General features: G+C 43.3%; 1 protein-coding gene and 1 non-coding gene across 2 annotated transcripts in view; one reads left to right on the top strand and one right to left on the bottom strand.

Moving 5' to 3' along the window:
• The window catches only part of CACNA1B (calcium voltage-gated channel subunit alpha1 B), a 275,653-nt gene that overhangs the window by 100,624 nt on the left and 148,000 nt on the right, over nucleotides 1-27,029 (top strand). The window contains 4 exon segments of the mRNA XM_044659657.1: nucleotides 17,407-17,519; nucleotides 18,992-19,104; nucleotides 23,822-23,953; nucleotides 25,544-25,616. Coding sequence (XP_044515592.1) covers nucleotides 17,407-17,519; nucleotides 18,992-19,104; nucleotides 23,822-23,953; nucleotides 25,544-25,616 — 431 coding nt within the window.
• On the bottom strand, nucleotides 1,856-1,958 carry LOC123238333. The gene has a single exon (XR_006505534.1). It is a non-coding gene; the product is annotated as a U6 spliceosomal RNA (small nuclear RNA).

Here is a 27,029-nt window from a genome sequence, read left to right as displayed (position 1 = left end):
TTCACCCATTCTGAATTTATCTTGGTGTAGGGTGTGAGATGTTGATCTAGACCTAATCTCTCCCATATTGTTTTCCAAATTTCCCAGCAGTTTTTGTCAAATAGTGGATTCATGTCCCAAAAGTTGGGCTCTTTGGGTTTATCATACACTGTCTTGCTGATGTCATTTATCCCAAGTCTATTCCATTGATCCTCCTCTCTATCTCTTAGCTAGTACCATATTGTTTTGATGACTGCTGCTTTATAGTATAGTTTAATATCTGGTACTGCTAGGCCCCCTTCCTTGAGTCCTGCTGTTTTAATACAAAGAGAAATAGACTTTGCCTTTGAGTTGAAATGGTAAAAATGGTCAGTATCAAAGCCTGAGACAATATAGGATCAGCAAGTTTTAATAGAGATAAGAAAAGTCTATCTGATGATGGAGTCAGACAATTTGGAAAGGCACCTACTTAGGGTAGAATGAGGAAGATGGTTGGGCCTGAGAGTGTGGCTGTGGGTAATAGGTAGCCAGCTGAATGGCAAGCAGTGGACATTAGGGAGATCCGGTGGTAGATGTGGGACTGGGTAAAAGTTTGGCATCAGAGAGTCCTGTGTCAGGTAATGAGATCCCAGATGTGGACATGACTGGTTTCTGGGAAGACTGATAAGAATCGATCAAAGGTCTCAATCCTGGAGGAACTGGAGTCTTGGTGGACTCCTATGGGAGGGTCCTGGAAATGAGATGAAAGATGGTGACCCATTTACTGGAAATGGTTGTAAGACAAAGGCTTGGTCATGGGAAATAAGGCAAGAGTCCAATGACTAGGACCAGAGTGCACAGTTGGAACAGGCCCAGCCAGGTTTTCCTTATATTCCCCTGCCTTTGTACTGGCTTGTTCCTTGTTCTGGGGACTGTCCAGGAGGCGGGGTGGGAGGAGAATGGGGGGGAGGGTTGGTAAATGGACCCAGCTGGGGGACTGGAGGAATGTAGGGACAGTGAGCCAGGATGGTCATTAGAGAAATAATAGGCTATTGTGCAGAGGCAATTAGAAATCATAAATTTAGAACTTCTTCTAGCTATTCAGTTTCTGGAAATTTCTCAGCTTATAAAAGAAAAAAAAAAAGACTTTAGATTTCAAACCCTGTTGGGGAATTTCAATAGCCTGGTTATGGTTCCTGACTAAACTTTGAACAAATATTGCCTATGGAGGGGGGTCCTGGGGGTGGGGGGGTGCAGTTTACCAGGTGCTTAACTCACCCATCTCAAAATTCTTTTCAATTCAAGGAACATTTATAAAGCGCCGGCATCTGTGGAGACTTGTGCTTGGTGGGAGGAAATAAAGAATTTAGGTTAAAACCACCGGTCCCTGCCCTCGAGGAGAGAGCGTGGGACACATATTCGAATGGCTATAAAACAAAATGGAACATGATCTATGTGAGAGACGGGTATAAAGCTAACACTTTCTCCGTAATACCTCTTTAGATATAAAGTCTGATGGAGAGGGCAGTGTCTAAGATGATGCCAGTTTTGGAAATGGGCATCAGGCTGGATGTTGGTTTCACAAGAGGGGATTAGTTAAGCCAGAAGGAGGAGAGAGATGTTTTTTTGGTGGGGGGGAATAATAAGCTCAGTTTGGGACATGTTGAAGTGGACATGTCATTCTTTTATTTTTATTTATTTATTTTTTAAATGGAATGCTTTATTGAGAGAGAGAGAGAAATTGGGGGTGGGGGCACTGTCTCAAGCCATTGATCCAAGACAGAAATGCCCCCCACCCATTGCCAAGGATTTACAGAGAAAATGTGGGGCACTGCCTCAAGTCATTGACCTAAGACAACTGCCTTGTTTTCTTCTTCTTCTTCTTCTTCTTTTTTTTTTTAATATGGAATGCTCCACAAATTTGCATGTCATCCTTGTGCAGGGGCCATGCTAATCTTCTTGGTATCGTTCCAATTTTAGTATATGTACTGCTGAAGCAAGCATGCCATGTCATTCTTTAGAGCAGCGATTCCCAAACTGGGTGCCACCGCCCCCTGGTGGGTGCTGCAGCGATCCAGGGGAGCGGTGATGGCCACAGGTGCATTTATCTTTCCTATTAATTGCTATTAAAATTTAAAAAAATTAATTTCCAGGGGGCTAAGTAATATTTTTTCTGGAAAGGGGGCAGTAGGCCAAAAAAGTTTGGGAACCACTGCTTTAGAGCTTCCCATTTGGTACAGCAGATAGAGTGTTAGGCCTAGAGTCAGGAAACCTGGGTTCAAACCTGACCTCACACTTATTATCTGTGTGTGTGTGAGAGAGACCCTGGATGAGTCACTTAGCCTCTGTTTGCTTCCATTTCTTCAACTGTAAAATGGGGATAATAATAGTAACCACCCCCCAGGGGTATGGTGAGAGTAAAATAGGGCAATATTTATAAAGCATATTGCAAACCTTAAAACTCATTGTAAATGCTAGCTCTTTCTCATCGGTGTTCCACACTGAAGTTATTGTGTTCTATAGATTAGTGGAGAACTGAGAAGAAATCTCAGTGTTAGAGGTAGAACTTGGGCCATTTGTATGGGGGGAAATAGCCAAGATCACGGGAATGAAGAAGACAGATCATTAAGGGAAAAAAGACAGTGAGGAAAACGAGGAGCAATCCAGTCTGAGCCTACCTAACACAGTACCAAGAAGTGTGAGGATTTATTTTTCATATTTTGCATCTACTGTACTTTTCCTATCTGTGTCCTAGATCACAGGCTCCAGGCTGTCTGCTGACCGTCACATCTCCTTTACTTTAGGGACCCCAAGGAATTGCGTTTCCCCCCACCCCAAACATGGCTAATAGGTAAAGGAGACAATGATTCTCTTCCTTCCTATGTGACCCCATTACTTATGGGGTTGGTGTAAGTTTAAAAATTAATATACAATATCTCCAAATATTATATTTAATAAGATTTATTAATAATAGCTTGAAGTAAAGGAAAATAAAAAAAGCTAGAGTAAAGAGGGAGCTAACCCAGCCAGGGTTGCGAGAGAAGAGAGCGAGAGGGCGGGTTACACACAACTTATAAACAATATGCAAGGACGCTACATACGAAGGGTAAAGGATTCTGGGAGATGAAGTCCAGGAGTTCAAGATTTTCCAATTACACATTGGAGAGGGCTTGAGAGTTTGAGAAGCCACATCCCAATGAGCTATTTACTGATTAGAAATGTCTCAGGATGTCAAAGAAGGAGTTGAATAACGAGCTCCCAAAATTGTATTTAGGGAACTGGGCCAGGGGAGTCGGGGTCTTTTGTTTGTTGAGAGAATCATCTGACCAGATTAGGATGTCCTCTTGACTGGCCAATTAATAGATGAATAGAAAAATCCAGAAATGTTGCCTCTCAAACATTTCATTCATCGCAGTTGGCGTGGGTGGTGAGCATTATGAAATGATGCAGAGAAGTCGGCGAGGAGGAAGACTGAGAAAAGGCCTTTGGATTGGGTGATTTGGGGGCAGCTGGTCACCTGTGAGAAAGTGGTTTCAATGGAATGGCGGGGACCAGATGAGCGAGGGCTGAAGGAAGAAACGGGAAAGGAGTGATGTTGGGCTACATGAGGACAACTTCCAGCATCTTGGCTTGGAAGGAGAGGAACGAGAAAGAGATTGTGGCTGTAGGAGGGGAGGTTGGGCCAAAGTGACTTGTCCACTTGGAGTGATGAAGGGGGAGACTGAGGCTGTGAACAAAGCAGCAGGGCACCTAATTATTGGAATAGTTCTGAAATTTCTACTCTTGACAGGGGAGAGAAGCCAATCTTGACTCATTAACTTTTTTTTTTTAAACCCATACCTTCTGCCTTAGAATCAATACTTGTATTGTAACAAGGCAGAAGAGTGGTAAAGGCTAGGCAATGGGGGTTAAGGGACTTGCCCAGGGTCACACAGCTAGGAAGTGTCTGAGGTCAAATTTAAACCCAGGACCTCCCATCTCAATCCACTGAGCTACCCAGCTGCCCCCGATTCATTAACTTTTAAAAAACATTTTTAATTGATATCTTTTGTTTTTACATCAGTTTCGTTTCCAGATGTATCCCTCCCCCTCTTCCTCCTGCAAGCCTGCTCTTGTAACAAAGAATAAAAAAGAAAGAAGGGGGAAAAAAAAAGGCAGTTTAGCAAAACTAACCAAGCCCTTGATAGCAGCAGACAATGCTTAGAATGTTCCACATCCCTCCAATCCCAGCAGAAGAAGGGAGGGAGGTGTGCTTTCTCATCTGTTCTCCGGGTCCCAGCATGGTCATTATAATTACACAGTGTTCTGTTTCATTTTTTTTTTGTTCTCTCCATTTATATTGTTGTCAGCATTGTGTGTATTGTTTTCCCAATCCTGTTTACTTCACTCATTTAGGTTTCTGGTATTGAAAGTGGAAAATGCCTCTGAATCCCAAAAACTTTTCTGAGAGACTCGATATATCTGTGTCCCTGCCTACGTGTGTTCTATTTCTATGTCGTCTATATAGGTGGCATAGTAGATAGATATGCTGGGCTTAGAGTCAGAAAGACTCATTTTCCTGAATTCCAATCAGGCCTCAGACACTTACTAGCTGTTGGAGCCTGGATAAATCACTCCACCCTGTTTGCCTCACTTTCCTCATCTGTAAAACGAGCTGGAGTAGGAAATGGCAAACTACTTTAGTCTCTTTGCCAAGAAAATCCCAAGTGGGGTCATGAAAAGCTAGACGTGACTGAAACGACTCAACAACATATCTCTATCTATGGCTACCTCGTCTGTCTCTATTTCTGTCTTAGAGAGATATGGGGACTGGACCCGGAATCTGATTGTTATAACAACCTCCCAGAGGAAAAAATCCCTTTCATCAATCCAAGATGGCGCCTTCTCTTGACCTTATCATCTTAGCCAATTGCTCAGAACAGAGAGATTAAGTGACTTGCCCAGAGTCACGCAGCCAATATCTTCCTGGTGTAGAGGTTACCTCTCTGTCTTACATAATATTGATATGTCTATATTGATAGGCAATTGTCTCAGGCTATAAGATTGGAAGCAGCAGAGCAGCAGCTGCCAATCTACATGGGTAGGGGGAGTTTCCTCACTGGGATTTCCTGTAAGAATGAAATCATGGGCCTTCCCCCCTTCAAAAAATGCTTCCTAGGGGGCAGCTGGGTGGCTCAATGGATTGAGAGCCAGGCCCAGAGATAGGAAGTCCTGGGTTCAAATCTGACCGCAGACACTTCCTAGCTGGGTGACCCTGGGCAAGTCACTTAACCCCCATTGCCTAGCCCTTATTACTCTTCTGCCTTGGAAGAGTCAATATACATTACTGATTCTAAGATGGAAAGTAAGAATCTTTTTTAAAAGCCTACTATGTGAGATGTAGTCTGGAAACTACCACACCAATGCAACTATCAACAATTTGGAAATGGGTCTTGATCAATGACACATGTTAAAACCAGTGGAAATGCGCATCGGCTATGGGTGAGGGGGGAGGTCAGGGAGTGAAGGGGAAAGTAGGAGCGTGAATCATGTAACCATGTTAACTTTTCTAAAAAATAAATATTTAAAAAAAATAATAATAATAAAGAAGTAAAAAAAGCCTACTATGTGCCAAGCACTAGGCAAGGACTGGGTTAAAACAAAACAAAACAAAACAAAACAGAATAAAGCAATCCTTGATTGCAAAGAGCTTATATTATAATGGGAGAGCCAAGAGAAACATATAAAAATCTATACAGTGTCAATACAGCTTTTAAAAGATATCCTTGGGGCAATTGGATAGACACTTCCTAGCTGTGTGACCCTGAACAAGTCACGTAACCCCCACTGCCAAGCCCTTCCTACTCTTTTGCTTTGGAACCCTTTTGTAGCATTGATTCTAAGATGGAAGGTAAGGGATTAACAAGATAGCCTTCCTTGGCTGGAGCCTTCTGAGATTGCCACCTGTCCAGTTAGATAAGACTGTCTGGTCTTCGGTCTCCCCTCTCCTGGAATTAGTCAATCCCGCACCGACTCAAACTTTAAAATGTAGCTTTAAAAACACAAAACACAAAAAACAACCCTAACCCTCCTTCTTAGAACTGATGCGAAGTTTCGAATCCAAGGCAGAAGAGTGGTCAGGGCTAGCTAGGCAGCTGGAATTAAGCGGCTGGAGTCACACAGCTGGACATCTCTCATCTTCAGATCTGGCTCTCTATCCAACGAGCCACCTAGCTGCCCTAAAATATAGCTTTAATAGCTTAACATCATACGAAGGCTTTGGGGCCATCCTGTGAAAGTTGATGCATACATAGATGTTTATGTGTATATTTGTACATATACATGCTTGCACACATCTATACCAAGAGATCTCTTACCTTGCCTTAAAAACATCATTTTAAAAATTAAATGAAAATTAATTAAAATCAAATTGTATATAAATTATGTGATTTTTATATAATATATAATGAAATCATATAATAAATATATGATATATTATGTGATATATAATGAATAATAAATATATAATAAAAACTTATAAAATTAAAATTAAAAAATAAAAAATAAAAAAAAATTTAAATTAACAAGATCAGCATACTAAAAGGACACTTTCCCTGCATGGCATCAAGGATGGCTGCTCCCAGGTTTGAGCTGGTGTGTGAGGCCAGTCAAGCATAAACTAATATTGCTGTAAGCCAGCCTGTACTCCAGGTTGCAGGTCTTTAAAGACACAGCCAACTTCCAATCAGCTGGCTTTTAGGGCCGGGCACCACGCTGGCACTCACGTCTCTGGCTGAAGGCCTTCTCCAGGCTATTGTGGAGCTCCGCTTTTATAACGTGTTAGAACCTATGACTGTTCCTGATTGGTCTGGTATGTGCCAGAGGTAGGTCTTAGACCCAGGTCACCTTTTTCCGAGGTCAGCTCTCAATCCCTATTGCCAAGATGCCTCTGTCCTTCCTCTGTGCCATCTCTGAGTGCTGCCTGCTGGGATTTCGCCTTCTCTCCTGCCACGGAGCCAGGGTCTGAGTGCAGCTCCTTTCCTGATGGCCCTTTAAACAGACCTGAAATCTTGTCTGGTTTTTGCTCCTACTTACCACAGAGGACCAAACAATGGCAAGATAAATAGAAAAAAGTCCAGAGATACAAAGTCACAGAACTGAGTTTTACTTTTTGGTTGATTTCTGGATGGGGGAGAGGTTTGTAGATGCTTCATTTTCTCCTTACCTAGTGTCAGTCTTGTTCTTCTGCACATCTAGGAGAGAACCAGCCCTCTTTTCTTTCTTGTGAGCCAGTTTGCTCCCTGGCATCTCTCATGTGCCCCTTGTATCACCCTTGCCTTCAAGAATGAGTTCATTCTCTGCCTTTAGACTCTGGGGAAGACATACTACATACGAAACGCTCTTGCTTGGATCATAAAGTAGGGTCTTCGCTGGGAGCGTGCCTCAGATCAGACTCAACTTTATTTCAAGAATAACCCTTTTTTCCTCTTTTTTTGGAGCTTTTTAATATAATTTTATTTTAAAAATATTTTTCCATGGTTACATGATTCTTGTCCTCTCTCTCCTTTCTTCCCTCCCTGCTCCCAGAGCTGAAAAGCAATTCCACTGGGTTATACGTTTTTTTTTCAAAGCCCATTTTTTCAAAGAATAACCCATTTTTTCAAAGAATAATCCTTTCTTGATTCTCTTCCCAGGTCATTCCCTGACCTAGACCAATTCTCGGACCATAGCCAGTAAGAGACTGGACAGTCCACTGAGGGTTTTACCAGGTGATAGCATTTACACAGAAATCTCATGCACTTCGACTGGGCCATCTCGTGCCATGACAATATGGGAGACTGGAGGCCTGGGGTTCTGTCCCATAGGGCACTGTGGTTAGGAGACCTAGTCTTAGAGGTTGAGGCTGAGATGGTGGGAAGAGACTAGAACTGAACCTCTGAGAAATTCTCCCATGCCTGGAAACACTCCCCCAAGACCCAGTTACGCTGCGAGTCCGCAGGGAAGTTAGTTACGGTGTTTTCTCTTAATTCTCCTAGGAGCTGCTTGTAAAAGCAGACATGGATCTTTCCCTTCTGGTTTATTTTCATTAAAATGTCAAGGCCAGTGAATTTTTATTTTCTGCCTTCTTCTTTGCTCTCTTTCCTGATTTTTCCTGATCCCGATTTTCTGTCTATCTCTTTTCTTCCACACACTTAAAAATGAACCTTAGCAAGCTCCTAGGTTCACATAGAATGTTGAAAGCATCCTACCTTTCCCATAGCTATTTCATCTTCTGTCTGTCTTGGTGATCCATATTTTCTCAAGCTGCTCTTGAATTAAGGGAAATCAGTCAGTCAATCAACAGGCATTTATTACAAGTGCCTACAATGTGCCAGGTCCTATGCTAGAAATACAAAGAGCAAAGCAATCCTTGATTGCAAAGAGCTTACATTATAATGGAGTAGATAAAATGAACATATAAAAATCTACACAGCATAAATACAACTTTTAAAAAGATATCCTTGGGGCAGCTAGAGACTTCCTAGCTATGTGACCCTGAGCAAGTCACTTAACCCCAGTTGCCTAGACCTTGCCCCTCTTCTGCAACATTTCTCAATGCAGATTGAAGTTTAGTGTTTTCACTTCGTTTTTCTTCTTTTGTCTTTGTAACATCTCTAATATAGAAATATATTTTGCATGATTTCACAGGTATAATTGATATCATATTTCTTGCCTTCTCAAAGGTGGGGAGAGGTGCAAGCAGGAGAGAATTCAGAATAAAAAATTTTAATGAATGTTAAAAATATATAATAATTTAAAAATTTTTTATAATGGTTAACACATGCACAGACACAGACAGACAGACAGAAAGACACACACACGCACACACACAGAAAAGCTCTGTGACTGTTGCTGATCAACCTGACCTGGTGATTTAGTCAGAAAGAGGCTGAGACTATTTGTTCTGAGATGTGGTCAGTTACTTGAGAGTGGCTGTTGAAAGAAGTATCATCTTCCAGAGAAAAACTAAAACTCCCCTATCCTGGGAGTCTGAAATCATTGACCTCAACAGTAGGAAAATATATTAAATATATTAGAGACTTGCCCCTGGGTCCAGAGTGATCAGGACTAGCCAGAGATTAGAATATTTGTGCTAAGGACCTGGGGATGGGGCACTGGCCAAAGTCAGCTGAATGCTGAGCAGTGAATGAACCAGAGACAGAGGGATTGTTTTTATGAGCTCTTCCATCTTGAGGAATGTGTTTAGGCCCTCAGATCATGGGCAGTGAATATGAAAACTTTTTCTCACCTGCCATACTGGTGCCATTCATGTACTTGAAATCTCCTTATGTCCATACAATACTGCTAAGTTCTATAGAATGCAGTCCTTTTTTTACATATAAGTAACATATTAGGTTAAATGAAGAACTTAGAAATTATTATTTCTTTGTTGTTATCTGCTTATAGAAGATGAGCAACTTATTGGTGCCTTTTGTTTTTATATTCTACAATAATTTCACATGTCTTCCTCTCCACTGAACCCTCTTTATAACAGAGAAAAACAATTAAACAAAACCAACCAATATGGCGGACAAGACTACACCATTTCCAACATTCTACACTCATAGGCCTCACCTCTCCTCCAGGAGAATCATAGGATCCTAGACCTAGACCTGGGAGAGACCTCAGAGGCCATCATCATCTGTCCTCTGGGACCAAAACTGGTCATTGTATTTTATTTTGAGATCAGCATATGGAATGTGAGAAAGTCTGACAAGTTATGGATGATTCCAAGGCTGAGAATTTGTGGAATGGTAGTGCCCTTAAAAGAAAATTTTAAAAATTTGGAGGAGTGTGTGTGTGAAGATAATGACTTCTATCTTGAGCATGTTGAGTTTAATATGCTAATTGGATATTGAGTTGGAGCTAGCTAGCAAGTAGCTGGTGTTGTAAGGCTGGAATTCAAGAAAGAGAGGTTAGGCTGGATATAGAGATTCTATTAATTACCATATCACAGTGTCTAGCCAGTCTCCAATCGATGGGTACCCACTTTATTTTTAGTATTTTGCTACCACACACACAAAAATCTCAAACCATGTTGAATGAACATTTGGATACATGCATGACCCTTTTTTCTGTGTTTTGACTTCCTTGGGGCCTACGCTCAGATGTAGAGCTGCTACATCAAAGGGTGGGTTGGGAGAAAAAAGTTATACTCTATGATACTTCCCAGGACAAGAAAGGGTATGTCTAGCTAAGACTGATCTCAGTCCTTCAGTCCTTAGGAGCAAGAGTATATAAATGGTCATAGCTTCTGGTGGAACCAAAAGGGAACTGATAGACCCTATAATCCTTAGTCTAGGTTATGGTGGTTGGCGGGTTCTAGGGTTTGCAACCAAGCAAATGCCAGCCAAGAGCAAGTTCTGCTTGCTGAGGGATATGAGATGAAAGAATAGTGGGCATTGTACTGGGGGACAGGTATGAATGAGATCTGGTGAAATGGCCATACACAAAAGGCCAAGCATTTGACCCCCCCATCCTGACTCACTGCCTACTACTAAATGGAATGGGCTGCTAACTCTTATTCTGTGGACATGGCACCTGGCCCAAGTGGAGACCTCTATGGATCTACCATGGCCTACTATGTGATCTAGAGGAGGTTACTGAATGACTCTATTAATTAAACAAAACCAACCAATATGGCGGACAAGACTATACCATTTCCAACATTCTATACTCATGGACCTCACCTCTCCTCCAGGAAGAGACTTTGAGAATCCATAATACCTAGATGAATGATAAAAACCTCTGCTATCACATAGATTAGTTCTACCTGTTTTCCCAAATGCCTACCACAGGCATTATGTGAACTGACTGAACATTTCATTTTTCCTCTGAATGTCTGGGGATTGGGTGATCTATGATTGTCTCATTTTTCACATTTGTATCTTTCCCCACCTCAGGCCTTGCATGTAATGGGCTCTTAATAAGTGTCTGTTGAATTAAATTGAAATGGACTGACTAGAAATGTCATTTGTCAGTCAAGGGAGTGACAGAGATGTGTAGCTACATGCCTTTAGGGGATGGACAGGGCTGACAACCAGGTCAATAAAGAAACAGAACTGGCGTTGCCTTGAAACATTTTAAAAATAAGATTAGATTATTTTTACCCAACTTTTTTCCCTCTATTAAATCCTATTATGAAATGCTTCTGTTTTGGACAGTTAAATTGAATTTCCAGCCTGAATAGATGTTGGGACTCAAGTGACATTTTCAGCTCCTAGATGAGGCTGTGTGTCATAAGATCCTAGGCTCATTGCTGTGTTTGAAGGTCATCCAGTCACTTCCATCTAAAGAACCCTCATCCTTCTCTATTGTTCCAACAACTATAGAAGTACATTCAATTCAGTTAGATTAAACAAATGTTTATTAAACATCTATGTGTGAGGCACTATGCTAGACACCAGAGATACAAAAATAAAATGAAATAGGCCCTTTCAGTCCTCAAAAAGCTTATATTTTGGGGAGCTTCAACATTTGTATGTATATATATGTAGTTGAGTCTTGGTGACTCCATTTGGAGTTTTCTTGGCAAAGATATTAGAGTGGTTTGCTGTTTCCTTCTCCAGCTCAATTTATAGTTGAGGAAACTGAGGCAAACAGGGTTAAGTGATTTGCACAGGATCATATAGCTAGTAAGTGTCTGAGACCAGATTTGAACATATGAAGATGAGTCTTCTTGATTATAAGCCCAGTGTTCTATCCATGGTGCCATCTTCCTGCGCGCACACGCATGCACACACACACACACACACACACACACGCACACACCCATTTATGGGAAAGGGAAAGCTCTAAGAATTGAGGGTAATCAGGAAGGGCTTCCTAAGGAAGTGGCACTTGAACTCAGCCCTCCAGGAAGCCAGGGATTCCAAGAGGTGGGGACCAGGGATGGTCTATGCAAAGGCAGAGAGACAGGGGATATATTTAGTTTGGGGGTAAAAAAGAGCAGGCCAGTACGTGAGAAAGGAAATAATATGAAATAAATTTGGAAAGGTAGGGTGGAAGTCAGTCAACAAACAATTATTAATTGCCTACTACATACCAGCCAACTCGTGGAGGATTTCAAATGCCATACTGAAGAGTTTGCCCTATATCCTTGAAGGCAACAGGAAGCCAGTGAATGTTCTGCATAAGGGGATGAATTGGTTAGATTTGCATCTTAGGAATATTAATTTGGCAGCTGGATGGAAGACAGAGAGAGGAGAAAGGAAAGGAATGTCATTGCAGTCATCCAGGTGAGTGGTGATGAGAGCCTGAGTCAAATTAGTGACCACTTGAAATGGCAAGAAAGAAAAGGATCCAAGAGATTCGTGGAGGTATCACTGGCAAGACTTGGCAGCTGGTAGATATGAGAGGTGAGTGAGTTAAGATTAACTCCGAAGATAGAAAACTGTGTGATTGGCAGAGGATGGTCAAGCTTCCAACACAAATAGGGAGGTTTGGATTTTTTTTGGTGGCGGAGGTAGTAGTGGTGGTGGTAGAATATGACTCCTCTGGGGTCTTTTTGTAGAATGAACTCTCCTGGGAGCCTTGGAACTTCTGGTACCTCCCCTGTGAAAGGATCAACTAATTCCCACCTTCTAGTTGCTACCGATAATGTGAATTTCTAGTTCAACCTTCTCCCAAATGTGGTATCCCCTCCCTCAGGGATAAGTTCTATCACAGTTTTAGATTGCCCATTTTTCTTATGGTACATTATAAAGGAAAGAATATTGCATTTAGAATCAAAAGATTTGAGTTCAAATCAAATCCAGGTACTGCCACTTACTGAGGAATCTGGGGGAAAACCTTTAATCTCATTGTCCCCATTTTTAAAATGTATTCATAGGGGGTATGCCACTTAACCCTGTTTGCCCCGGTTTACTCATCTGTAAAATACAGGGTGTGAACTAAGATGGTCTCTGAAGTGCCTCAGATACTAGCTGTGTGACCCTGGGCAACTTGTTTCTCCCTTCTTGCTCCCAATTTCCTCATCTGTAAAATGAGCTAGAGAAGGAAATGGCAATCCATTTCAGAATTTTCGTCTCCTAAGCTCCAGAGGGGTCACAAGGATTTGGATGTGACTAAAATGACTAAACCATAACAACAGCAACATGGGAGAGTGTGTGTGTGTGTGTGTGTGTGTGTGTGTGTGTGTGTGTGTGTGTGTGTGTGTGTGTTAGGGGAGAAATTTCAGCTTTAGCTTTCTAGCTTTAAAAATCAAAAATCTAATGACAGTCCTTTATCTATCAACCACTGCTTTATTATACTCCTCCTTTCTCTCAGTGTTACTTGAGAATCCTGGAAACCGGCCCTCTAGCTTCATTTTTTTTAAGTAGCAAACACTTGAACTACTGTGGGGTCCCATGTGGCGCAGGACCCCTCACTTACTAGCTGGACAAATGTGACATTGTGAGCCCTTTCCTTGCAGAATGTCCAATGGGGGGAGAGTGCAGCAACAGGCAGGATACAAAACTGTATGATTAGGCACCAAATATACAGAGAGGAATGTAGGGGGGCTCTACTAGGGGATGGGGTGGCCAGGGAAGCTTTCAGGGAGGAGGCAGAGCTGGAACTGGGCTTGGGACGAATTGTAGAGTTGGGAGAGGGGATGGGGGATAGGAGAAGGAGGAGTGTGGGACACAAGGGGAGCAGAGAAAAGAAATAATAGGGACACAAGCAAGAGGGTGGCCGGGCTGTTTGGGAAGTTCTGGAACATGGCTTTGGCCCTAATGGAGGGACTGGATTTAATCTTTCTAAAGATACCGTGTCCCACCTTGGAACACCTCCAGATGAGGTAGGTGGGTGGGACCAGGTTTGGGTAGTCTCAGCTTTATAGCTGGGAGTTTGAGGATGTTTTCTGCTCCATGTGGATGAAAGAGCTTGTGAAGGGATCTGAACTTGATTCCAGTTTTCAAGAGAGTCACTTAGAGAATCCAAAAGCAGGCTGGTTACAAGGGGAGAAGGGTCCCCTTCCCAAATGACACATTTAGGAGTACATCTACAAAGAGCTATTGGGGACCATGAGGCAAGTCAGGACTTCTGCAAATGGATTTCTTTGCTGAGAGTGGAGCCATGCTCCTTGGATGGCAAAGCTCTCCAAGGGCTAGTTTTTGACCTTCTTTCTCAGACAACCAGAGCAAGGCACACCAACCCCTCTCATTCTCCCAGATCTCACAGGGCAGGGAGAATATATTTGTAATGATTCAATATGCAAAGAAGTAGAGGCAACGACATGATGCCACTCTGGATTGAGAGTCAGAGGACCCGAGTTCAAGTCTCATCTTTATTATGTTACTACCTGTGTGACCTTGGGTCTTTCTGGGCCTCAGTTTCCATAAAATGAAAAGATTAGGCTAGATGACTCTAAATCTATTTCTTATTGTCCTACAAGTTGAGTAGTTAATGGCATGATATTCTTTTCATTTAGTCTTAAAATATGATTATCTGTCAGCAGACCTCAAATGGTGGGACATTTGTTGCTTAGGTGGTTAGTATATCTCAGAAAATTTCTTCACATCATTTGGAAAAAAACAACCCCGAAACCAACAAACCTCCCTCCATACGCTCCCTGGGCTGTGCAATGTGCATAGAAAAATTTATTCTGTGTCTTGTGTACCATTCCTATAGAGTGGCTCCTCGTGGATTGTCACTCTCCCTCACCCCTCACTCTGTGTCATCTGCTGTTTTTGGAGGTTTGTGGTTTCAGGCAAACCCCACACAAGCTCTGTGTTTCTTATTTCTCATTATTCAGGATCATTTGGGGGGGGGGTCTCCGCTCAGGTTTCTGCCATCAGTTTGACTGATGATGCCTTGAGTTTAGTCTTATGCCTATAAGATGCATCAGATCCAGTCCCTGAAAGGGGACAGAACATATATGAGAAGTTACAAAGAAACAGTCCGGAGATAAAGTACAAATAGGGCTCCCCTGGGTTCTCCTGTCCCCTACATTCTTTCCACACCTAGGGGAGTGCCCTCAGCAGGGACTAGACTGTCCAGGGATTCAGTGAGACCCTGGCTGATTGTTGGCACTCTTCTCACTGTGTGGGTGAATTGGTATCTGCTTAGATCCTCACATGTCCCCATGCAGTTAGAATTCTTGGAAGAATTATGTCTTCCCCTTTAGATCAAGGGAGGGCAGCCAGGAATAAGGGAAGGGAAAAGTCCAGGGGCTTGGGAGAGAGAAATCAGTCCACAAGGATGTATTAAGCATCTTATTTGTATGGACTTTCCATCTACTCTGTATGTGGTCGCCCATTAGAAGGTGAGCTCCTTAATAAGGGCAAAGACCAGATTTTTACCATTTTTTGTACTCCCAGGATGCTTAGTACAGTGTCAGGCACATGTTGTTATTAATTTTTTTCAGTCATATCGGGCTCTTTGTGACCCCATGTGGGGTTTTCTTGGCAGCGGTTTGCCATTTCCTCCTCCAGCTCATTTTTCAGGTGAGGAAACTGAGGCAAACAAGGTTAAGTGACTTGCCCAGGATCACCCAGATAGTACGCGTCTGAGGACAAATATGAACTTAGAAAGATGTCTTCCTGACTCCAGACCCAGCAATTCATCCACTGCATCACCTATATAGATGACATAGACAGACTACACATAGACATAAAGACAGATATATTGAGTCTTTCCTAAAAGTTTTTGGGATTCAAAGGTGTTTTCTAGTTTCAATAACAGAAACCTAAATGATTGAAATAAACAGGATTGGGGAAACTCCATGGGGTCATGAAGAGTCGGACATACCTGAAATGACTGAACAACAACAACATATGCTAGGCACTGTGCTACGCATGCTGGGGGCACAAAGGCAAAAACCATCCTAATTCCTGCTTCAAGTTTCCAAGTTCAGACATTCTTCAAATCTTGTTTCCCTCATTTTCAGTGGAGAAAAAAAACCTTCATTCTTAGCCCTAGAAAGAAATGAACTCTATAATCTCATTTGACAATGAGAAAGATGCTCCCTCCTTACGACTGCTGTTCAAATGTCACTCCACAAGTGTAGACACACCTGACACTATATTTACTTGGTTCAAGTCTTGTGGCCCAGTCAGAATTAAGGCCCATGGTCCAGAGTTTTTTTCATCCTTACCATAAAGAGGAGATACCTGGCTTAGGGCAGTGAGGTGGTGCAGTGGATAAAGTGTTTAGCCTGGAGTCAGTAAGACTCATTTTCCTGGGTTCAAATCTGGTGTCAGACATTTACCAGATGTGTGACCCTAAGTAAGTCATTTAACTCTGTTTGCCTTAGTTTCTTCATCTGTCAAGTGAGATGGAAAAGGAAATTGCAAACCAAAACTCCAAATGGGATAATAGAGAGTCAGACAATGAAAAACGACTGAACAAAAACATGACTTAAATCAGTAAGGCAGCAAGCATTTATTAAACGCCTACTGTGTGCTGGGCACTGTGCTAGGTGCTGGCATTACAAAGATTAACAGTATTTGCAAAAGTGAGGGGAAGAGAAATTATTTTCTTTCTTAAGAAATCTTTTAAAAAATCTTTTGACATCACCATTATTTCTCAATATATCCCTCTCTACTCATTCTTCCCTTCCCAGAGAATCATTCCTTATAATAGAAAATTAAAGAGAAATTTTAAAAGGTAGTTTGGCCAAATGAACCAGCGCCATAACCCAATCTGACTGGTACGTGCCACATTCGAGGTCCTCTATCTCTGCAAAAAAGGGAAGGAGGTACATCATTTTCTCATCTCTTCCATAGGGCTAAGCTTAGTAATTATGATTACACAGTTTTCAGGATCTGTGTGTGTGTGTGTGTGTTTTCTATTTTCATTGGAAGTCATTGTATGTAATTGTTTGCTTCACCTTGTATCACTTTATATGAGTTTCCCGAGAAAGAGATTTTTGTTTTTCTATAAATAAGGTTGCTGGCAAGCAATCTCAACAGTCTCTGGGACTCCAGGGATGGGGAAAGGACACCCTTTTCCTTTGCTATTTCTGCAAATATGGTGTCCTGGGCAAACTCAGAAGGAAGAGGCTGCCAGAGAACCCCACCATCTGAGAGGCAGGGCCCTTGTTCGCACAGCCATTTTATAAGAGTTTATGTATCAAAACCCAAGATTCTGGAGCCTCATCCTTAGTGAATGAACTAGTAAAATGGAGCTTCTGAGACCCTTGGAAGAGGAAGGAACAGGCTTGCAACCTCCAAGCCCTTTCCTCCCATCAGCCATTTAACCCAGTGCCCATGACTGCTTCTCATCATTGCTCAGCTCCCCGCATTGTAGTCCCAGGGGTGTCAGCGCTCGCCTGTCATGGGCCTTAACTCAGATGAAAGGCCATGAGGGCTAGGCTGGCCACGCCATTTCTTCAGGGGAAAAGACATGCAGCAACAGGGGCAGCAAAGGGTCTCTTGTGTCTAGCAAACATCCTGGGAGTTACCTGGGAGGACCCACAGATAATCCAGCCTCTTTTCTGGCTTTTAGATTTTGCTGAGTTTGTTTTCCTGGGGCTCTTTCTCACTGAGATGTCTCTGAAGATGTATGGCCTGGGGCCCAGAAATTATTTCCATTCGTCCTTCAACTGCTTTGACTTTGGGGTGAGTTAACTGCCCCACAGGGGCCCAGACTGGGTGTTATTAGGGAGTAGAAGGAGGGCCATACCATGGGACCTCATTGTTGTCCTTTCTGACTCATGTCTAGTTTTTAATTTGGGGAAGGAGAGGGAGGGAGGTCAATCAGTTTTCTTCCCTCCCCTCATTTTAATGTAGATTCTCCTGATGGATATGCATGCATATAGCTGAAAATGTTATTCCTAGTACTCAGGAGATTCACCTTGTCCCCAGCCTGGAATCCAAATTCCAAGATCTTAAGCCTTCAGAAAACAAGTTTTAATCCTTCATCTGTAGACAAAGGCAGCTGATCACCTCCCATAGTCTTCTCTGTCTTCCAAATCTACAGTTTTCAGGTGGAAGAAAGCACATGCCCATAATGTTTTATATATATATATATATACACATATATATATGCACAATGCCCATGTCAATAAGACTTCCCGTTCCCTACACAGGACATTATGGTCACTTTCTAGATTTCTTTTGTCATCATGAAAGATTTATGGAATCTGGAGTCAGGAGATGGTTTTAAAACTTGGTAATTGTCTAACCTTGTGTAGATTCACTCAACCTCAGGCTTCTTATCTCCAAAATGGGGATAATACTACCTACCTCAAAGGACTGTTGCCAAGAGAGGACTTGGTTTTTGAAGTTTGACTATTCTATTTTGCCATCTCAACACTGCACAGTGCAGAGGATGCTGAACTTAGAGTCAAAAGACCTGGGTTCAAATGTGCCTTAGACCCTTACCAGCTGTGTGACCCTAGACAAGTCAGTCAACCTCTCTCGCTTCAATTTGTTCATCTATAAAATGAGAGAGTTGGACTTAAGTTACTTTTCCTGCTCTTTAGACCCTGTGAAGGGGTCAGCAGGTTTGACTAGTCTCCTTGAATTCTCCATCTCTCATATACATGACTTGAGGAGATAATGCACTCCCAATCTAGGAGGAGGCAAATAATAAGCATATAGATGTGAGGAGAGGAGGAAGGTATTGGGATGATGTGGTGTTCATCCAAAGGTGCTCTCTGAGAAATGTGAGCATTGGGCTAGTTTTGAAGGAGGGTGAAGAATGCTCTACACAGATGAGATGAAAATGATGGCTATCCTTCCCAGGGAGAGAGTGCCGGCAATTCATATAGCCTCTGTTGGGGTGGGAAAGCCCAGGGTCAGGGTTCTGATGAATTGATACTGAAGGGAGTGGTGAAGCTATTGGGGTCTGAGTTGGCCTGGAGGGTTCCCTGGGCAGTAGCTCCATCCACTCAGACCTGAAGTCATGTCTTGGGCCATTCCTCCTCCTCTCCATACCCCAACAAGGTGACTGGATCGGGGAAGGGATGCAGCTCCCACATTTTGTTCCTCATCTCTTTGAGGGTGTGTATCCTTGCAGGTCCTTTTTTGGGTCATCTTCCAAGTCTCTACCACACTTCCACCCTAAGAGATAACATGTGTCCTTGCAGGTCATCGTGGGAAGCATCTTTGAAGTCATCTGGGCAGCGATCAAACCAGGGACTTCATTTGGTATCAGCGTGCTGAGGGCTCTCCGGCTGCTGAGGATTTTCAAAGTCACAAAGTAGGTCTAGATTGCTTTTGACCCCTTTGATCTCTGCTCCAGAGAATCCCCTTTTCCATCTCAGACCCCTTCCCCAAGGTCTCAACATCTGAATGACTTTCCTGTTCAGAGGTGGGTCTGCTTTGGCTGCCTCATTCCTGTGCAGTAATTGAAATTAGATTTTCTCATTGTCCATTCTGTGACCAGCTCCCCAAGAGAGTCAGTTATCAGGCTGTTTGCTCTATGACTTTGAGCCTTCAGACAAACTTGCTGTCTAAGTGTCTGGTATGAGGCATGATTAATCATGGGACAGCCTGCTATGGGAGGAAGACTTTTTAGCAGGGGACCATACAAGTCTCTAGCTTGCTCTGGGGCACACGGGGTAGCCCAAGTCTCTGGTGTCAAACCCTGTTAGTCCCTGGGATGTCCATTTTCTAATGTGAAGTCCTGATAGCTATGAGATTTTCCACATTATGGTATGAAACCCTGTTCTGGACTGTTCCAGTCTGTAGCGTATGGGGCTGCCCAAGTCCCTGATGGGAAACTCGGTTAGCCTCAGAGCTATCCACATTGTGGTATGAATCCCTGTTAGCCATGGGACTAGCCAGGTCTCCGGTATGAAGTTGGGAGCCCATGGCCTCTTGCCCAAATCTCTGGTGTGAAGCCCATTTCACTACAGGATATGAAGCCATAATTACCATCATAAATTGTCTTTGCTGTTCTGGTAAGGCTGCAGTATTTAGGAATTTTAAAATTCCTGTGGGATCTACTCTTATTAGAAATTCTGGGGTTTGGGGGGAGGAGCTCTCTGGAAGCCTGAGATTTCCAATCCCAAGGTCGTGCCTACAGTGCCTGGAGCAGACATTAAATATGACACATATCATGGCTGTCATGGTTGCCTTGTGGCTAGTGGGTGGCAACAGTCTACCTTTACTGGAAGTGTTCAGACAGTGGCTGGAGGACCATTTGTTGGATATGTTATCAGGAGAATCCCAGCTTAGACTCAGGTTGGGCATCAAGGATTCCCTCCAACTAGGGTTCTGGGATTCCATTGCCCTGATTCCTGAGAATCGATGGGAATCCCTGGTCTGAAACTAGGTCCCACTTCCTCCCCTCCCCTCCTTTCCTTGCCACCCCCCCCCCCAAGCCAGAAACCAGGACCAGTGGCCTCTTCTTCTCTGGCTCCTGGACAACGTTGATTTGAGACCAGAGTTGGGGAGACGCCTGTTCTGATCTGAGCACACTCTGTCTGTCTCTGGGGAGATGACGCCTGTTCTTTATACGCAAGGCTTTAAAAGGCTTGACATTTATCGGGATCTGCTCTTGAGGCTTTCTGTGTTCACGCATATCGGCTTTCTGTTACTCACATGCTTTTTGGAAGGAGGTTTTTGGAGGCAAAGAAAATAGCTTTTGTCTTCATTTCCTTGTGGGTTTTAGTGAATTAAATGCTTATTTTGGCTGGTGGCCAGGAAGGATAATGAGTATTTTCAAATCTTTGGCCTCAAGTAGTTATCCCTCTTGTCTATTACTGGCCTCAGGGATCTGGAGACAGTCCTAGAGAAGGGTTCACCCAGTCAGGAGGTCTTTCTTCACCTCTCACTCCTACTATCCTCTTCTGTCACTCCCACAAATGAGCAGTGTTTCACCATGGAAAGAACCCTTGGCCTTGAATTATATGCCCTAGGTTCCTGGGCTATTTCTGCTTTGTTCTAGCTGTGACCCTGGGTAAGTCACTTAACCCTGTTTGCTTCAGTTTCCTTATCTGTAAAATAAAATGGAGAAGAAAATAGCAAACCTCTCTAAGATCTTTGCAAAGAAAGCCCCAAATGGGGTCACAAAGAGTTGAACGCAACTGAATCCAGTGAGCAACAAAAATACAAAATGGGTATAATGAAACCTCTCCCACCTATTCCCTTCATTATTGTGATAATCAAATGAGATAGATAAAAATCCTTGATAAGCTATAAAATGTCATAAAACATTTTAATAACAGTTATTAATTAAAAATGCTTATTTTTCCAAACAAGCAACCAGAATACATCAAAAATATATTGCTAAGGAATTCAAACTACTCCCCTGAAGGCAGTGATAGGAACTTTGTAAAAGCCCCAGACTATTGTAACATTGGAATTGGAAATCTAGGGCCATCCAGGGGCTGGGGGATCTGGCTATCTTGCCTTTTTCTGGCTGCGTGGCCTTGGGAAAATGCCTTTGCCTCTCTGAGGCAGAGTATGTAGCCAAGGAGGTTTCTGTTATTGTTTTTGTTTTTAAATGTCAGACCCCAAACATGAGAAATGAGAGCAGCTGCTGGATCTAGGCTATTTTTTGCAGCCAGCTTTCCCAAAGCCACTAAGCAACTGAGAAAGAAGGCAGAGTCTGAGAGGGGTCTAGAATGAAGCATGGGGCTAAACACCACTCGTGGCTTGTGGCATTTCCCCTTCACTTGGCTCGAGAAATGCCCTGAGTTTACCTATTGCTCATTCTAGGGGCATACTTATCCACCCCAGATGAGAAGGATGCTGGCCAGGAGATTATCGGTCCTGCCTGAGGTTCTCTTCTCCCTTTATGCAGTCCCTTCTCTTCTTTCTTTGCCTTCCCCACCTTCTTTTTGCTTCTCAGTCTTTTCCTCTTCTCCTCTGCCTTCTTTCCCTCCCTCTCTTTTCTTCTCCCCTTTCCTATCTCCTCTCTCCTTCTTCCTCTTTTCCTACCATCTTTACCACCCTCCTTCATTTCCTCTTTACTCTGTCTACATTCTTCCTTTCTCCCACTGTCTTCCTCTTGGGATTTTCCCAATGTCTAAGAACTCCTCAGACCAGAGAGGATCTACTCTGCAGCCCTGCCTTCTCAGTATCCCACAATCCACCATGAATACTGGCTAGACAGATTAGGATTCTCTCATCTTTCCAAAGGTAGCTAGGTAGTATGGCCTAGAGTCAGGAAGAACTGAGTTCAAATTTAGTCTCAAATACTTACTAACTGTGTGGCCCTGGGCAAACCACTTAATCTCTGCCTGCCTTAGTTTCTTCAACTGTAAAATGGGAATAATAATAGCACCTACCTCCCAGGGTTGTTGTGAAGATCAAATGAGATATTTGTAAAGCACTTAGCACAGTTCCTACCTTAATAAATGCTTGTACCTTCCTCCCCAAGGAGGACATAAAGCCTCCAATCTATCTGTCAGGCCTCAGCTTCCTCCTTCTCTCCTCAACCCCCTTTTGCTTGGATACTCTCCAGTTTTCTCTTGGCACTGAAGAGGATGTGCTAGGGCCAGGCTTCTGGCCACCTGCTCTAATGGAGTGACCACATCATCCTTCTCTGGTGATGGCCTTTGGTGGCTGCTGTCTGGCTTCTCTCTAGTTTTTGGTCAGATCCAAATATCCAGAATTTCCCAGTGGCTTTGCTTACAGATAGTCTTTCTGAACTGAACTGTTCAGAGTCCAACATTATCCCCACCCCCCCACTCCAATTTTGCAGATGAGGAAACTGAGACCCAGGTGGTTACCTGTAGTCACACAAGCAGTAAATGTCAGGGATAAGATTTGAACTCATATTCTCTGACTCCAGAGCCAGTGATTTTCCCACTATACCATAATAGAGGATGGGGGAAAGATACTCGCTATTGGGCTTCAGAGTTTTCTTATGTCAAGTGTCAAGTGCCAGCTCCAATTAATGCCTTTCCACTACATTATATATGTATACATATATATATATATATATATGTGTGTGTACATATATATAGAAAGATAGATAATAGTTGTTCAGTTGTTTCCTTCATGTCTGACTCTTTGTGACCCCATTTGGGGTTTCCTTAGCAGAGATACTGGTTCTCTATTTCCTTCTCCAGCTCATTTTACAGATGAGGAAACTGAGGCCAAAAAGGCTAAGTGGCTTGCCCAGAGTCACCCAGCTAGGAAGTGTCTGAGGCCAGATTTGAACACAGGCTCTTCTGGCTCCAGGTCCAGCACTTTATCCATTGTACCACCTAGCTATAGACACACACATGCATACACACATATATGTGCACATACACATATGGCACATCACATTATGGCACTGTCCAAAGAGCACCAGTTCTGAAGTCAGAGAACATGGGCCTGGCTCCCGTTCTGCCTCATGGTGTGATAGAGAGAACGTGGTGGTATTGGAAGCGTGAGAATCTGGTTCTGCCACTCATTACCCTTGTGGCCTAGGGCAAGTCACACAGCCTCTGAATCTCCGTTTAAAATAAAGGGATTGGACTAAATCACGGCAACCTGGTGAACCCTTCTCAGAATGACACTTTTAAATGCATGAAATAAAATAGGCAGGATCATAAGAGAAACTGATTTTATTGGAATTCTGTTATCAAAATAGAAAAAGAAACAAGTTCATGGGCGCAGGTTAAGAACTTCTGGACTAGACAGTCTTGGAAGTCCCTTTTCACTTGAAGCCTATGGTTCTTGGCACTGGTGCCTGGGCAGACATTCCCTGCGGCTGCTAGTTATTCCGGGCTCCATCCAGACCTGCGCTGGACTGGAAGGGAGATGACCGTGGATAAGGGGGAGAAGAGCATGGCCCATAGAGTATGGGAATCCATCTGCTGGAGACCACAGGGAGAAGGGGATCCAGGTAGATCCCGGGGGCAAGGCCTTCCTGTCTGCCTAGCTAGGACTGTCCCAGAGGGAGAGCTTGGTTTTCATCCCAGGACAATGGCCAAGAGTCTAGTCTTGGGAGTCAGCTTGGTCCTCCTTCATTTTAGGTACTGGAATTCCCTTCGGAACCTGGTGGTCTCCCTGCTGAACTCCATGAAATCCATCATTAGCCTGCTCTTCCTCCTCTTCCTGTTCATCGTGGTGTTTGCCCTGCTTGGGATGCAGCTCTTTGGAGGACAGTAAGTGGATGAAATGGCCTTTTCCTCGATGGCTGTGGTGGGGAGGGGTGAGCTCTGACTCACCAAAGTGGGTGGGACAGGCTGATGGCATCTGTCAACGATCGCCCTGGGAAGGGGGGCAATGGGGAGAGGGGCTAGTGGCCTCAGCTTGGGAAGAGTATAGAGTCAGGTCGAGCCATAAGTAAATTAACAAAATACCAATGGAGCCATTGGCCTGGGCCTCCATTTTGCCTTACTCTTTGCTTGATAAATAATGACTCCTGGGGATGGTGTCACTCATTTTTTTCATGTTTTAAATATTTTATTTTTTAGAAAAATTTTCCGTGGTTACATGATTCATGTTTTTACTTTCCTCTTTACTCCCCCTCCATAGCCGACACGCATTTCCACTGGTTTTAACATGTGTCATCAATCAAGACTTATTTCCATATTATTGATAGTTGCACTGGGTTAGTCATTTAGAGTCTACATCCCCAATCATGTCCTCATCAACCCATGTGTTCAACTAGTTGTTTTTCTTCTGTGTTTCCATTCCTGTAGTTCTTCCTCTGAATGTGGGTAGCTTTCTTTACCATAAGTCCCTCAGAATTGTCCTGGGTCATTGCATTGCTGCCAGTACAGAAGTCCATTACATTCGATTTTACCACAGTGTATTGGTCTCTGTGTACAATGTTCTTCTGGCTCTGCTCCTTTCACTCTGCATCAATTCCTGGAGGTCTTTCCAGTTCACATGGAATTCCTCCAGTTTATTATTCCTTTTAGCACAATAGTATTCCATCACCAGCATATACCACAATTTGTTCAACCATTCCCCAAATGAAAGGCATACCTTTGTTTTCCAGTTTTTTGCCACCACAAAAAGTGCGGCTATAAATATTTTCATACAAGTCTGTTTATCTATGATCTCTTTGGGGTACAAACCCAACAATGGTATGGCTGGATCAAAGGGCAGACAGTCTTTTAGAGCTCTTTGGACATAGTTCCAAATTGACCTGGCCTCTTCTTAATCTGTCTAGTGTTGAAGAAAGTGAGAGAGAGATAGAGAAGGCAGTGTGTTGGGGGGCCATAGGACAAGGCTGGGCTGCAAGACTATGGCAATGAGGTATCATCTGTGTAAGCTTCTGGATCTACACTAAGGATATTTTAGGATAAGATTTCCATTTTCTGTAACCTGACAATTCTGTGATCTGTAAATCTGCTTCATTTTACCCTAGTCCCTTGTAACTACAAGCAAAGTCTTTTTGAGAAATCCAACTTCTGCACTAGAAATACTCATGAGATGTCCAGGAAAAGACTGAATGATCATTACTAGTGTTTTTCCTCAGGCTTTTGAGTTCTCTGTCCAAAGGTTCTCCAGGGAAATTGTTGTGCCTCGAGAACTCGGGACCTGGAGTATGGGAGAGAGCATAATCAAGAGCAATGTGAGCTTGCCACTAGAATTATCAGCATTGACGACTCATTCATATAGTGGAGATTTAGATACTGTATAGGTTCACCTGCTGACTATTTACCCCCATGTGGGAGCCTCTGAGGCAGCCAGTTGAGTCCCACTGTGGACTGCCTCTTCCCACGACTTTTTGTTTTTCTTAGGTTCAATTTTAAAGATGAGACTCCGACCACCAACTTTGATACTTTTCCGGCTGCAATTCTCACTGTATTCCAGGTAAGGCTCTCAGTTTCAGAATGTGTCATCTACATGGTCCGGCATGGGCCATTCTAGTCAGGCACCCAGACTCCAGGCACAGAGGATACGAAGACACTGACTGAGTGTGGTTTGTTCCAGTCAAGACTTCCAGACTCCAGGAGCTGGGATTGGGCAGGCCAACCCAATGGTCTGGTCCAGCCTTTGGTCAGAAGGGGCAAGGGAGGGAGCCCACAGTGCTGGAAAAGCAGTCCTGACCATGATGTTCTGAGTACAGGCAGAGGAGGTAATGATGAACTAGCAGGTGTTAAGCAATCAGAGAACCTCAGAAGGTGGCGAAAATGTCGTATGGTCCTTAACCATTAAAGTCTGGAGTTTACTCCATAACTCGTCCCATGGTGTCTCTGTGTCAAGCTAGAGGAACCTGGATCTGACCCAGGATGGAATCTCTGAAGTTCTTTTAAAATAAAACAAAGCAAAATATATCTGTAATTTCGTCCATTTAGATATCTTCCTGGTGAAGAAGTTCCTTCCAGCAGTGCTGGTCATCTTCTCTTCAACTTATTTTCTTAGCTAGTTTCTTTGAGGATGCTGAGAGGTGAAGCCACTTCCCCAGTGTTGCAGTCAGTGTATATCAAAGAGATTTATGCTGCGGAGGTCTCTTTCTGAGGTTTTTATGGCCTTTTGGAAGATGAATAGTGAACTAGAACAGGAGTATGTTAACAATCAGGGGGTGAACGTGAATCATAAGACACTTTTTGCTACAACTCTTCCCCCTTTGGATGGTCTGGGTCCCTTCCTAGTAAGATAGAGCCTCCCCTACCACTTCCACCCCTACCTCCCTAAGGCAAAAGCCTTGATGGACAGGCTCTCTCAAATTTAGAGAAAAGGATGCTTTTAAGACCTTTTAAATACACCAAATGCTTCTGGCTAAGAAGAACTTGCTTGATAATGATTTCCCTTCTGTGAGCTGCTTGTGAGCCTTGGGGCCTGGAATTATATTGACATCCTCCCCCTACTCTACCCCAAGAGCTCTGAATGAGGCATTCAGGGTAGCCACAAGGATGTTCTGTCCAGATCTCCCCTCCATCCCTCCTCCCTGACCCAGCAATGACCTCTGAGCACAATGTGGTTCTAGTAGTGTCTCCTTCCCAGCCTCCTTTGAAAGTACCTAAAAAACTCCTCTGTCTTTAAATGCAGCTTTCCTTTGTCCCTGCTGTTCCATGATAAGGGGCCCAGCTGGGACTCCTTGGAATGAAGAGTGAGCCTGACAAAAGGGAAAAAAGTATCCCTGCTCTTTGAAGACATGATGGATTACTTTAAAATATCCTAGAAAGTCAGCAAAGAAACTGAGATAATAGTTTGATTAAAGTAGTAGCATTCAAAATAAATTCACAGATGTCAGTAGCAAGGATTCTTAACTAGAGAGCCCCT

This window comes from Gracilinanus agilis, chromosome 2, assembly GCF_016433145.1.
Source record: "Gracilinanus agilis isolate LMUSP501 chromosome 2, AgileGrace, whole genome shotgun sequence".
Lineage (NCBI taxonomy): Eukaryota > Metazoa > Chordata > Mammalia > Didelphimorphia > Didelphidae > Gracilinanus > Gracilinanus agilis.
This window is presented reverse-complemented; position numbering and strand designations above follow the sequence as displayed.